This window comes from Hyla sarda, chromosome 1 (assembly GCF_029499605.1).
Source record: "Hyla sarda isolate aHylSar1 chromosome 1, aHylSar1.hap1, whole genome shotgun sequence".
Lineage (NCBI taxonomy): Eukaryota > Metazoa > Chordata > Amphibia > Anura > Hylidae > Hyla > Hyla sarda.
The window spans coordinates 185,593,174-185,607,687 of NC_079189.1; the positions used below are offsets into that span (position 1 = coordinate 185,593,174).

The 14,514-nt window shown below is 42.2% G+C and overlaps 1 protein-coding gene across 3 annotated transcripts in view; it reads left to right on the top strand.

Moving 5' to 3' along the window:
* Positions 1-14,514, top strand: part of LOC130361911 (bifunctional heparan sulfate N-deacetylase/N-sulfotransferase 3-like) — a 361,861-nt gene that overhangs the window by 214,397 nt on the left and 132,950 nt on the right. For all 3 annotated transcript variants that reach the window (XM_056565591.1, XM_056565600.1, XM_056565609.1), the window contains exon 5: positions 3,261-3,446. In XM_056565591.1, coding sequence (XP_056421566.1) covers positions 3,261-3,446 — 186 coding nt within the window. The remainder of the gene's footprint in view (positions 1-3,260; positions 3,447-14,514) is intronic.

Below are 14,514 nucleotides of genomic sequence, written 5' to 3' on the forward strand. Positions count from 1 at the left end.
TAGTTGTTTTGCAACAGCTGGAGGCTCCGTTTTGGAAACCGTGGCGTACCAGACATTTTTCATTTTTATTGGGGAGGGGAGGGGGGCTGTGTAGGGGTATGTGTATATGTAGTGTTTTTAACTTTTTATTTTATTTTTTTGTGGTAGTGTAGTGTAGTGTTTTTAGGGTACAGTCGCACGGGCGGGGGTTCACAGTAGTTTCTCGCTGGCAGTTTGAGCTGTTGCAGAAAATTTGCCGCAGCTCAAACTTGCAGCCCGATACTTACTGTAATCCTCCGCCCATGTGAATGTACCCTGTACATTCACATTGGGGGGGGGGGGGACATCCAGCTGTTGCAAAACTACAACTCCCAGAATGCGCTGACAGACTGTACAAGCTGAGAGTTTTAGTTTTGCAACAGCACACTGGTTATGTATCACTGAGTTTGTGACCTTACTCAGTGTTTCAAAACCAGTGTGCCTCCAGCTGTTGCAAAACTACATCTCCCAGCATGTACGGTGCATGGTGTAAGGTGACTGCTGGGAGTTGTAGTTTGCAACAGCTGGAGGCACACCGGTCGTGAAACACTGAGTTAGGTTAAAAAAAAACTGAGTTTCACAACCAGTGTGCCTTCAGCTGTTGCAAAACTACAACTCTCAGCAGTCACCGACAGCCAATGGGCATGCTGGGAGTTGTAGTTATGCAACCAGCAGATGCACCACTACAACTCCCAGCATGCACTTTAGCTGTTTGTGCAAGCTGGGAGTTGTAGTTATACAACAGCTGAAGGTACACTTTTCCATAGAAAAAATGTGCCTCCAGCTGTTGCAAAACCGTAAGTCCCAGCATGCCCATAAGGGAATGCTGGGAGTTGTGGTGGTCTGCCTCCTGCTGTTGCATAACTACAGCTCCCAGCATGCCCTTTTTGCATGCTGGGAGCTGTTGCTAAACAACAGCAGGAGGCTGTAACTCACCTCCTGCTGCTGCTCTGTCGCAGGACTGTCCCTCGCCGCCGCCGTCGCTCCTGGGGCCCCGATCCCAACATGGACGCCGGGGATCGGGGTCCCTAGCACCCGGGGTCGTCTTCCCGCACCCGCTCACGTCCTCCGGAAGAGGGGCGGAGCGGGTGCGGGAGTGACACCCGCAGCAGGCGCCCTGATTGGTTGGCCGGTAATCCGGCGGACGAAGCAGGGCGATCGTGAGGTGGCACCAGTGCCACCTCACCCCTGCAGGCTCTGGCTGTTCGGGGTCGTCAGAGATGGCCCCGATCAGCCAGTAATTCCGGGTCACCGGGTCACTGGAGACCCGATTGACCCGGAATCGCCGCAGATTCCAGTGATCTGCGGCCATCGCCAACATGGGGGGGGCATAATGACCCCCCTGGGCGATATGCCGGGATGCCTGCTGAATGATTTCAGCAGGCATCCGGCTCCGGTCCCCAACCGGCTAGTGGTGGGGACCGGAATTCCCACGGGCGTATGGATACGTCCTGCGTCCTTAAGGACTCGGAATGCAGGGCGTATCCATATGCCCTGCGTCCTTAAGAGGTTAATATCTTTAGCCGTTTGGATGTGATGCTGAAACACACACATACGCACACATATTGAAGGAGATTTATCATTCTTTTCAAACATATGGCTTTTATATGACAATTTTTTTTTTACTTACTTTTGCTTACATGCGACCTATTTATCAAATAGTCGCATGACCTTGATAAATAAATCGCACGTAAGCAAAACCCGGGAAACCTGCTTACAAAAGCATTTTTTAAAGCAGAAAATGTTTCCCTTCTGTTAATAGCCGAAGTTCTTTATCTAACCTTTATTACCAGTAACGTTGTTAGAGAGTGACGAGAAGGGGGGGGGGGGGCATACCGCATCGGGTGACACCCTGACTGGCCTGCCTGGCACTAAAAAGCTGCACTCTAACTGCAACAGCCCATCCACCCTCCTCAGAAATAAAAAAATATTAAAAACATACTTAGCCGCACCATGAATATCAGTACTCTGGAGGCTTTTTGTTTAATTTTGAGCCCGCATTTTGTGATGTTGGTGGGCGGAGTCTTGCGTCACTGCGCTGAGGCTGCAGTTTATGCCAGGAAGGAAGACAGCGCAGCACCAACAGGCACATAAACAATAGTAAAGCCACAGATGCAAAAAAAAAAAAAACGGCTCGGTACGTTACCCACCCCAAAATGTGAATGAAGCTGTATTACTGTGAATGTTTCTTTTTTTTTTAGGAAAAATTTTGGTGCGACACATGGGTTATTTACGTAGTCTGTAAAAATTCTTACACAATTATTTTGTGCCTTACTCTATTTTAACACAACATTAATTTAAAAATTTAGTGGGTACGCCAGAATATACCTGTCCTAAAATTAACAAGGTGTGCAGTGTGTATTTTCAACCTTAAAATTAATAGTTATTAGTTATATAATTAATTTTTTCTATAATTAACATTAACATTAATGTAGTAGCTTTGTTTCATTATGCAGAACAAGAACAGTTATTAAAGTGGGTGTTAATGTCCTTTTCTGCAGATGTATGCACTTTGTGTAAGCCAGGTTGGACCTGGAATACATTTGCGACTTAAATGGAGATGCAACTTTTTTTCTTCATAAATAGCGACTATCGCATTTGCTAAATACATGACCACTGCAAAGTAAATTATAAAAAAAAATTACTACGTAAGCAGATTTCAGAAATGGGCTTTGGAATAAGCAAAAATCAAAAAGTCACAGCATGTATAGAAAAGTTGCACGTGCACAAGTACGTGCAACTTTTTTACGCAAAAAAAAACTACTACGGAGCTTGATAAATCTCCTTCATTGAGTTTTATATACTGTATATCGATCTAGAAGTCACACAATTACTTGGGGAGATTTATCACTGAAGTTGTTTTGTATGTCATTTTTTAAGTCACCTTTGTTGTGTGTTTTATTGGCGCAGGTGCACATAATTTACCATATAGTCTCACAATGTGCGATAAATAATGTGCAAGTCCGCCAAAACTAACAAAATTTCTTCACAACAACAATTCTGACTTTGTAAAGCAGATTTCTAGAGCACCAGTTTTTTTTTCTCCTCGACTTTATTATACGCAAATGATAGATTAGTGTCCATTGCATCCACATCCAGAAAAAAAAGGCAAAACAACAAGCAAGAATAGCATTGCGCAAAAAAAAAGAAAGTAGAAAAGAAATAATAAAGTTCTTGATAAATTACTTTTTTGTTTTTCTGCTCAATGTCAACCTTTTTTCATGGCAATTTATTTTTTACAGGAGCATGGTATTCCAACAGACATGGGTTATGCAGTGGCTCCACATCACTCAGGTGTCTATCCAGTACACATACAACTTTATGATGCTTGGAAAAAGATTTGGAATATTAAGGTCACAAGTACAGAAGAATATCCACATCTCAAACCAGCACGTTACAGAGAGGGGTTCATTCACAAAAATATAATGGTAAGTTTTGCGTAACTACAATAGGTTGCAGAAAGTTGTGCATGGTTACTTATCCATTAGCCCTTACAACATAAAATATTCACCACTTTGTTAAAGTTTTCACTTGTAAAGAACAAATATTAGATGGACAAAAAATAGCAGATTCCACTTTCTGGGCCAAGGCAGGTAGTTTTGGCTAATAGGTATAGGGAATTAAGAGATTGCATTCAGGCACCAACCTTATGTGATGTGTGGGAAACTTTTATTAGTCTATAATTATAAATTAAAGTGAGATTGTAATTAGGGATGAGCGAATCGAATCTGACTAATCCGAATTCGTTACGAATTTCAGGAAAGATTTGCTTCGCAATGAATCCGAATATCGCCGCTATTCGATTGCACAAATCGCTTCATTAAACTCCATTTAGTGCGGTCCAGGCTCCAGGGCATCTAAGATGGCGGCTCCACATGTCAGTACATGGGGCAAGGAACTCTGGGAAGGCGGCAAGCAGGGTAGGCGGGATGACCCTGAATCACATGCAGGATGCAGCCTATCAGCAGCCAGCCACCCTTGTGAGGTCACAGCCCTATATAATCTTCAGCCATCTTGCGGCCAGTCACATCAGCATTTTATTGCAGAGAGACAGAGGGACAGAGAGCAGTGTGTTGCACAGAAAAGCATTTTTACAGCATTGATTCACCTCAAGCCCAAATCCAGCCTAGAATCACTGATAGAGAAGGGAGAGAGATTGAGAAAGTGCAATTTTGTGTACACACTGACTGTGTGCTGCAGCACTGATGTGTACAACAACTGAAAAGCTAATAGTAGCCATCCAGTTAGGGTGAGCAAAGCACTAACAGCCATTATCAACTGTTATTAGTGCCTAATACAGGTTACGTAGCGGAGCGTATTGTCCACTATTAAGTGTAAGCTGTGCGGACATAGGTGGTGTACAATTTTGTTCCTGTTAAAGTCTTAAGGGCCTAGTTATTGTGAAAGACGTGCTTTGTGTTGTATAAATACCGTTTTAAGTGTAGTGGAGCGTATTGTACTCTTCTCATAAGTGCATACCACATACGTACATCTACATGGTGTACCATTTTGTTCCTGTTAAAGTCTTAAGGGCCTAGTTACTGTGAAAGGCCAGCCAAAAGTACACAACTTCTGCTGTTCTAGAAAAATAAGTGTAGTGGAGCGTATTATACTCCCCTGCAAAGACCACTAAAAGGTGGAAGGGAACAATGTATGGTCAATTGTAACCGGTGGGAGTAAAAACTTCCCCTGTAAGGCCCTACTCTTGCATTATTAATTCCTAAAAATGGCAGCCCCACACAGGAACCTCTCCCTATTTCCACCTAAAAACCCTGGGAAATGGCAGCTTTTTTGGTGGAAATAGGGAGAGGTTCCTGTGTGGAGCCGCCCTTTTTAGGGCGACTAACATTTGCCAAGAAGGGAATTTTTAGTGCGAGAGTAGGGCCTCACAGGGGATGTTTTTACCCCCACCTGTTACAGTGGACCATACATTGTTCCCTTCCACCTTTTAGAGGTTTTTGCATCACATCAATACTTGGTGGTGTAGGAGGCTCATGGTGTTTTTTGCACACCTTTCCTTTTGTTAAATAAAAGCACTAATTTTGGGTGCATATATTTTATCATTAGAATATTAAAAGTTAAGTTTTACGTAATGCATATCCTCAATACTTACCTGTGCACACTAACACTTTTACAAAAGAGACCGTTTTCTTCTGCCTACCTGCATCAGCTACTATTCTGATCCTGCCACCCACCTGATGCCACACATTTGATGCCAAGTTCTCCTTTTTTCACCCACCTTCGTCACCGGGTACTGGTATTGCCACCCACAGCCCCACTTTGTCACCAGACCACTTTCAGGACTCCTGATGCTGCTGATACCACCTCCAGGCTGTCTCATTCTGCCACCATATGTTCTCCTCGTGCTGAAGCCAGCTCCAGGCTGTCTCATACTGACAATATATGTTCTCTCTATGCTGAAGCCAGCTCCAGGCTATCTCATACTGCCATCATATGTTCTCCTCATGCTGATGCCACCTCCAGGCTGTATCATTCTGCCACCATATGTTCTCCTTATGCTGATGCCAGCTCCAGGCTGTCTCATACTGCCACCATATGTTCTCCTCATGCTGAAGCCAACTCCAGGCTGTCTCATACTGCCACCATATGTTCTCTTCATGCTGATGCCACCTCCAGGCTGTCTCATTCTGCCACCACATGTTCTCCTCATGCTGATGCCAGCTCCAGGCTTTCTTATTCTGCCACCATATGTTCTCCTCATGCTGATGCAAGCTCCAGGCTGTCTCATACTGCCACCATATGGTCTACTCATGCTGATTCCACCTCCAGGCTGTCTCATTTTGCCACCATATGGTTTACTCATGCTTCCGCCACCCCCAGGCTATGTCATTCAGCCACTATATGGTCTCCTCTTGCTCCCGCCAACTCCAGACTGTGTTATTCAGCCACAATGTGGTCTCCTCTTGCTGCCGCCAACTCCAGGCTGTGTCATTTAGCCACTATATGGTCTCCTCTTGCTACTGCCAACTCCAGGCTGTGTCATTCTGCCAGATTATGGTCTCCTCATGCTGCTGCCACATTTCAGGCTGTGTCACTGTGCCACCATGTGGTCTCCTCATGCTGCTGGCACAATGATTTTGTTTAATCGATTTTAAATCTTCAATTTAAATGTAAAAAAAAAATATCTTTAATCTTTTCAATAATGAAGCCCAATGGTCTCTTCAGGCTGTTGCCATCTCCAGGCTCCAGGGTCATTCAGCCACTATATGGTCTCCTCATGCTGCCACCACCTGCACGCTGTGTCTTTCGGGCACTATATGGTCTCCTCATGCTTTTGCTACCTCCACGCTGTGTTATTCAGCCACTATATGGTCTCCTCATACTCATGCCACCTCCAGGCTCTGTCATTGTGCCACTCTGCGACAGTGATTTTAATAGTGACACCTCTAATCTGCATGTCATACTGAATAACAGTATTATTTCACTAACACAGCACACTCGCTATGCGTGTTACAGCAATGCAAAGTGTTCTACACACCTATTGAGGCTCACTGTAGGCCAAAAATAGCTGTTTTTAATAGCAATTCACAGCAAATAAATTCGGACCGAATCAAATTTTTGCGGAAAATTCGGCGAATCGGCCGAATCGAATACTCTCCTGATTTATTGGCTTCTTCCATTCATCTGAGAATAAAGAACATAGAGACTTAACCTCCTCATATAGAAAGCTTATTCCAAAAATTATCAGTTTTTGCTTACTGAACTTATAAACAGAAAGTAGTGCTTTTAAATGTTTTGTTTTCAGAGAATGAGATAACATCTGATAAAAACAGTGGTTACTATATAAGGTGGCTATGAATACGATTTTGCCAGACCTTTACATAATTTCCCAGTATTATCTGAACAATGTCTAGTCTCATTATCACTACTTCTTATATGTATCTACAGAAAAAAATACACAGATAATAGGAAAGGATATTAAAGCAGGGCTACATTTGTGACTATAGCACCACATAATTGATTCTAATCATTGAGCTATAGTACGTAAAATCAATCTGTAGCGCTACAGAAAGTCACAGTGTTACCTGCCTAAAAGGGGTACTCCGGTGAAAAACAATTTTTTTTAGTTAACTGCCACAAAGTTAAAGGGGTACTCTGGCCCTAAGATGTCTGATCACGGGGATCCCGCCGCTGGGTCCCCCGCTATCTCCCATGGTGCACCCACCTCTGGGAGCTGCACGTCCCCCCCCATAGACTTGCATGACCCATAGTCATGACCCGCAGACTCTGAGGCTGCAGCGCTGTGAGCAGCTCCCAGCGGTGGGTCCCCTGTGATCAGACATCTTATCCCCTATTCTTTGGATAGGGGATAAGATGCCTTAGGGCCGGAGTACCCCTTTAAACAGATTTGTAAATTACTTCTATTTAAAAATCTTAATCCTTCCAGTACTTATCAGCTGCTGTATGCTCCACAGTAAGTTCTTTTCTTTTTAAATTTTTTTTCTATCTGACCACAGTGCTCTCTGCTGACACCTCTGTCCATGTCCGGAACTGTCCAGAGCAGGAGCAAGTCTCCAAAGCAAATCTATCCTGCTCTTCCTGAGACTGACAGAGTTGTCAGCAAAGAGCACTGTGATCAGACAGAAAAGAATTCAAAAAGAAAATAAATTCCTGTAGATCACAGAGCATCTGATAAGTACTGGAAGGATTAAGATTTACAAATCTGTTTAACTTTCTGGCACCAGCTGATTAAAAAAAATTCACTGGAGTACCCCTTTAAGAGCATTTTAAGCTTAAAGGGGTACTCCGGCCCCAAGACATCTAGGTGATAAGCTGTCTGGTCAAGGGGGTCCCGCCACTGAGGACCCCCTGCAGTCTAGCATGCAGCACCCACATGTAAGTACTGCCAGAAGCGCTGGAGGTTCTCCACCCCCGTGTGACATCGGCCATCAGGCACCCTCCCATAGACTTGCATTGAGGGAGCGGGGCATGACGTCACATGGGGCGGGTCATGACATCACAATAATCCGTCCCCGTGGTCAGGAGGCAAAAGACTGAGAACCTCCAGTGCTTCCAGATGTACTTACAGGTGGGTGCTGCATGCTAGATTGGGGGGTCCCCAGCAGCGGGAACCCCGTGATCAGACATCTTATCCCCTATCCTTTGGATAGAGGATAAGATGTCTTGGGGACGGAGTACCCCTTTAATATAGTCCACCCTTTACAGTATAAAGACTAAAGGATAGCTGTCTTGATCATAATAGAAGTCATAATTACAGTGGACCACATGTCATAATAATAAATGCTTTTGTAGGAAACAAAGCATGTTTTTCTAATGCTCAATGGTTACTGTCACTTTAAGAGGTATGCAAAGCTGTATAGTTAAACTAACAGTCAATGGGAAACTTGCCTTTTAATGGAGGAGATGGATGCAGAAAACTATCTTCACTTCAGACTAAGATAAAGCAGTTACTTTACCAGTGCTCAAGATGGCTGACAATGTTTGCAAGATCCATCTATGTCAGTATGGGTCTGGGGGAGGCTACTCCCAACTATAATGTGCCTCCCCTAGGCATATTTTGCAGGTTTACATACAATGACTCTTGCACCTAAGCTTCTCATGAATACTTGGTTGCTACTTTTCACAACAAATTCTTTTTGAGCCTCCGCAGACTTAACACACCAGGGAAACTCACATTATTAGCTACAGGGCAGTGCTAGGTCACTTTGTGTCAAGTCTACATGTTTGTAAAGGACGCCCTTTAAAAGTCAAATTTTTAGAAAGAAAAACGAAACAGAAAAGAAATTACACTTCTTGCAGGAAACATCCATATCCTCTTATAACACAATTTTGGTTGCTCTGACCAATTGCCACCAATTGCACTGTTACTACTTTCAGGAGCAGAGTTTATTATAGGCTTTGATTTTTTGGTCAGTCTTACGGGTGCCGGATCCGGCTGGGGGAGGGGCAAACTGGGCACTCCCGTACCCCGGTTTTAGGTCCGGTCACAAAACCGGATACGGGTCAAAAATGAGCCGACTGGAGTCACCGTTTGACTCCGGTCGGCTCATTAAAGTAAATGTAGTTCAGCGCTGGTCCGGCTGGGGTACGGGAGAGCCCCCAACTGGATCCAGCACCGTAATGTAAAAATGAAGTATGAATGCAGCTTTACCTGGTTGGGTCAACTGTAGCCACTTCCTTTTGTTCTTCCAACTCTTGTACGCAAAGTTCAGATATATGTGAGCCTTTTAGCAGGCTGCACTTTTACTGGCATGGCATTAAAGGGGTATTCCGGCGTTTAGACACATTTAACTGGGGTTCTGCGTGCAAGATCACGGGGGTCCCCAGCGGCGGGACCCCCGTGATCTTGCACGCAGAACCCCAGTTAAAATCAGTCCCCGGAGCATGTTCGCTCCGGGTCTGATTACCGGCGACCACAGGGCCGGCTGCATGTGACAGCTGTAACACCCCCTCCCATAGGCTTGCATTGAGGGGCGGAGAGTGACATCACACGTGGCGGAGGCGTGACGTCACACGCCGCCGGCCCTGTGGTCGCCGGTAATCAGACCCAGAGCGAACATGCTCCAGGGACTGATTTTAACTGGGGTGCTGCGTGCAAGATCACGGGGGTCTCCAGCGGCGGGACCCCCGCGATCAGGCATTTTGTCCCTTTGGATAGGGGATGAGATGTCTAAGCGCCGGAGTACCCCTTTAACTGCATGGTTCTCTGTACCCAGCAATTATATATACATATATTGATTACATTATAGCTCAGAGTTTTCATATATGTGATTATTATTTGGTAGCATTTAAATTATCTAACTTGAGTCAGATGTTTTGGGTAGTCTTCCACAAGCTTCTCACAATAAGCTAATACGTTTCAAAAATATTGGCCCATTTCTTGTGACAGAACTCAGGTTTGCAGGCCTCAATACTTTCATAAAATGTTTTGGTTCTGCCCCAAATGGGTAATTTTCTATGGTATTTAGGTCAGTGCTTTGTGATTGCCACTCCATTACCTTCACTTTTTTGTCAATTAGACAAATTTGCACTTATGCTTAGGGCCATGATCTAAGACCCTTTTGTACCCAAACTCTAAGTTTTAACTTCATATTATGTCTGAGATGCTTCATCAATGTATCAAAATAATTTTTCTTCCTCAAATGCTATCTATTTTATGAAGTGTACCAGCAAAGAGCCAACACAAGATTCTGCAACTCCAGTGCTTCACAGTTAGGATATAGTGTTCTTCAGCTTGCAAACCTCTCCCTTTTTTCTCCATACATAGCCATGGTCATTATGATCAAACAATAAAAGTTTTGTTTATTAAGACCAGATGACATTTCATCCATAAGTAATAAAAGTAAAAAACAAAAAAAACATACAGACTCTGCACTCTGTGATATGTTTCAAGTGATGTGCGGATTGCTGAAGAGATACGATGCTCTCGGGGATGCACTTACACAAGGATTGCAAAATGTATAATAAAAAAGTTAAAGTATTGCACTCACCGGTAGTAGATGCTGAAAGTATGACTTTTCATCCATAACATGGGGTACAAAAGCAGGAAGGAGAGGAGAAGAAAACTTATGGCTCCATGGAGCTTGTGGAGCCATAATCCGTAAGTAAGATCTTTGTCCCATGAAAGTTGTAACTGTTACTGGGATTTTTATGGCTGTTTTGCAGTGGAGGCTTCTTTCTTACTGGGTGACATTTTAGGTCATGTTACTATGGGAGCTATTTTATTATTGTTATAGACACTTTTGTGCTTGTCTCCCTCATCATATTCTCAAGGTTGATTGCAGTAGTTCTTGGATTTATTTGTGCTAAAGTACATTCATATCTAGGAGACAGAACATGTCTCCTTCCTAAACGGTATGATGTCTGCCTAGCCCAAGGTGTTTAAACTTGCATATTATCATTTGAACAGATGAATGTGGCACCTTCAGGTGTTTGCTCCAAAAGATGTATCAGACTGGAAGGGGCTCGACATTCTTTTTCTGATATTTTTAAAATGATTTAGTTTGATTTTCCTATGATGTAAAAAGGATTGGCAACCATTTAGCAAGTTTGCAGAGTATCATAGTAAACATTACAAGGACTTACTTACCTATACATCAAGGCTTTACTGCAGCCCTGCTATCTATAATCATGCAGCTCCAATCCCCCTTCCACAATTCCCCTTCCTTGTGCGGCGGCCAGACAGTCCATCTGTCCATGAAATGCATGTTTATGGAGAAGTCATCATTTCATCTGTGCTCCTTGCTGTGGTGCAATATAATGCTATAGAGGAAGCTGAGTGACATGTATAGCCACATGCTCCCCTCAAAGTCTAGCAGCAACACCAGGACAGGGAATCGGCAGGAAGCAGAGCTGCTTGAATATAGAAAATAGAACCACATTAAAATGTCTAAGTTAGTTAGTTATTATAATCTTTACTGTGGTTTCCTATAAACTTGTTTCAACTTGTAGCAGAAAACTCTAAAGCCATGATATAATTTCCTGAAAACTTCAAAGCTATTTAACGCCTTCCGTTTTTGCACTTTCGTTTTTTCCTCCTTACCTTTTAAAAATCATAACTCTTTCAATTTTCCACCTAAAAATCCATATTATGGCTTATTTTTTGTGTGACCAATTCTACTTTGCAGTGACATTAGTCATTTTACCAAAAAATTCACGGCAAAACGGAAAAAAAATCATTGTGCAACAAAATTGAAGAAAAAACGCCATTTTGTAATTTTTGGGGGCTTCCGTTTCTACGCAGTGCATATTTTGGTAAAAATGACACCTTATCATTATTCTGTAGGTCCATACAGTTAAAATGATACCCTACTTATATAGATTTTATTTTGTCGTACTTCTGGAAAAAATCATAACTACATGCAGGAAAATTTACACGTTTAAGATGTCATCTTCTGACCCCTATAACTTTTTTATTTTTCCACGTACGGGGCGGTATGAGGGCTCATTTTTTGAACCGTGATCTGAAGTATGATTTTTGTTTTGATCTGACTTTTTGATCACTTTTTATAAATTTTTTAATGGTATAAAAAGTGACCAAAATACGCTTTTTTGGACTCTGGAATTTTTTTTACGTGTACGCCATTGACCATGCTGTTTAATTAACGATATATTTTTATATTTCGGACATTTACGCACGTGGTGATACCACATATATTTATTTTTATTTACACTGTTTTATTTTTTTAATGGGAAAAGGGGGGTGATTCAAACTTTTATTAGGGAAGGGGTTAAATGACCTTTATTAACACTTTTTTTTTGCAGTGTTATAGGTCCCATAGGGACCTATAACACTGCACACACTGATCTCCTATGCTGATCACTGGTGTGTATTAACACGCCTGTGATCAGTGTTATCGGCACTTGACTGCTCCTGCCTGGATCTCAGGCACGGAGCAGTCATTCGTCGATCGGAGACCGAGGAGGCAGGTAAGGGCCCTCCCGGTGTCCTGTAAGCTGTTCGGGACACCGCGATTTCACTGTGGCGGTCCCGAACAGCCCGACTGACTAGCCGGGATACTTTTGCTTTTGAAGCGGCGGTCAGCCTTGACCGCCAATTCTAAAGGGTTAATACCGCACATTGCCGCGATCGGCGATGTGTGGTATTAGCCGCGGGTCCCGGCCGTTGATGAGCGCCGGGACCGACGCGATGTCCTGCGTCATTAAGGGGTTAAAGGCACTGTTAGCTTGGTGTAGGAAAACTTCAGACCAACAGGGATTTCAAAACAGTAAATTAGAAATGAAATGGTCTATTTGCAAACATTTGTATAATACATTGTTTGTGATGCGCAATAGATATAGTATCTTAAGCATAATAATGCTATCGTTTCTGGACATAGCATCTGTGAAAGGGAGAAATACAGGTTTTGATGACTTCAGTTGAAGCGTACCTAAATTTCTTACTTATCATATATTTCATTTTCTGGCTTAATTTGACACTTTTGGCAGATTTTGCAAGTAAATTGAAACAGTGTTCATTTTGGAAAATAAAACTCATTGTGATATCAGCATTTCTATAGGCTGCTCGAAATCCTATTGTATATTTGTATCTTGATGAATTGTGCTCTACATAAACAGTTAAATAATGAATGTAGCTTTGCTGCATTTGTATACAGAACACATGTCTTCTTTACCGTGGTTCAATAAAACATCTGGGCATTTTAGTGTGAATTCCATTTAGGCAATGAGTGGTGGAAATAATTTTTCTTTAGCATTTCCAGACGTGTTTATAGCAATTTTAAACAATTACTCGAAATGATTAAACTGCCTTTTTGTTAAGATAAATAAAATAAAGTGATCCTAGGTGTAAGGGAAAGAAGTTTCAAATGAAGACACAAGTTATCTTCCTCTTCTATTAAGGCCATTAGTTCTATGAAGAATGAATTGAAAAATACATTTGTTAATCTAATCACATTCTAGAAAAAAGGCTGTAAATGTGAGAAAGTACTGTATAAAATGACTTTAAATTTAAAGCACCTGCTCCCAATCTACTATAGACTGTTCTGTGTTCCGACACACACCTTCACTGTGGCAACAGTATAAAGATAATGCTACATCAATATTGAGTTGATGATAAAGTAGCTAAATAAAAAAAAGCAAAAATCCATATTCTGAAATCTTTTGTTTAATAAAGAGGAATTTGGTGAAAGATTGGTGAGGACCTATCTTAGTTTAATATTAATAAATCCACGAAAGAAGTAACCCTGCAGATTAACTCTATGATTTTAAATGATGCTCATGAAGTGTTGTGGTGCAATAGACAATGTGTATTTGTTATACGTTTATACTAACTACTGTAATTAACAATGAAACCAGGTACATACTGTACCTATAGGGGGTGCAGAGCTAGCAGTTGACCTAGGCCTTAGTGTCTCAAGCGACCAAAGTAGCATCTGTTACATTCAAATACTACAGTTGTCTAAATACATATGGCAGGTAGGGGCTAAGGTAGATATTTTTGAGGCCCAAAACATCAAGTTACACCTCTGACTGTAACTGTACACTTTTAAAAGGATTCATTCTATCAAAATAAACGTGAATTTTATGTTGCTAGGAAGTGCCACCAATATCTGGCTTGTGGGAGCCATGCCAACCACTCAAACAAGATGGATAGAAAACAAGATGGATAGCAACAATAGTGATGTTAGAAAAGCAAAATGCCACTACTGTAGTTTTACTGTGAGGGAGGCCATTTTGGATTTGGTATTCACAAATGGGGATTTGGTATAAGGTGTTACTGTAGGCAAAGCTTGGAATCTAGTGATCACCAGTCAGTGTGGTTTAGTATAAGATCAGTGAAGGAGTCACACCACACAAAAACAAAAGTTTTAGATTTTAGAAAAAACGACTTAGCAGAAGTGGCCAAAATCATTAAAAAACCAAAAGCTAGCATTTAGTAATTATGAAAAAAAACAAAAAAACAGAGCAATGAAGATAGGTAAATCTACAAGATTAGGCAGAAAGAAGCCAAGCAAGTTGTAAGAACTTCAAAAGCGCAGGCAGAAGAAAAACTAG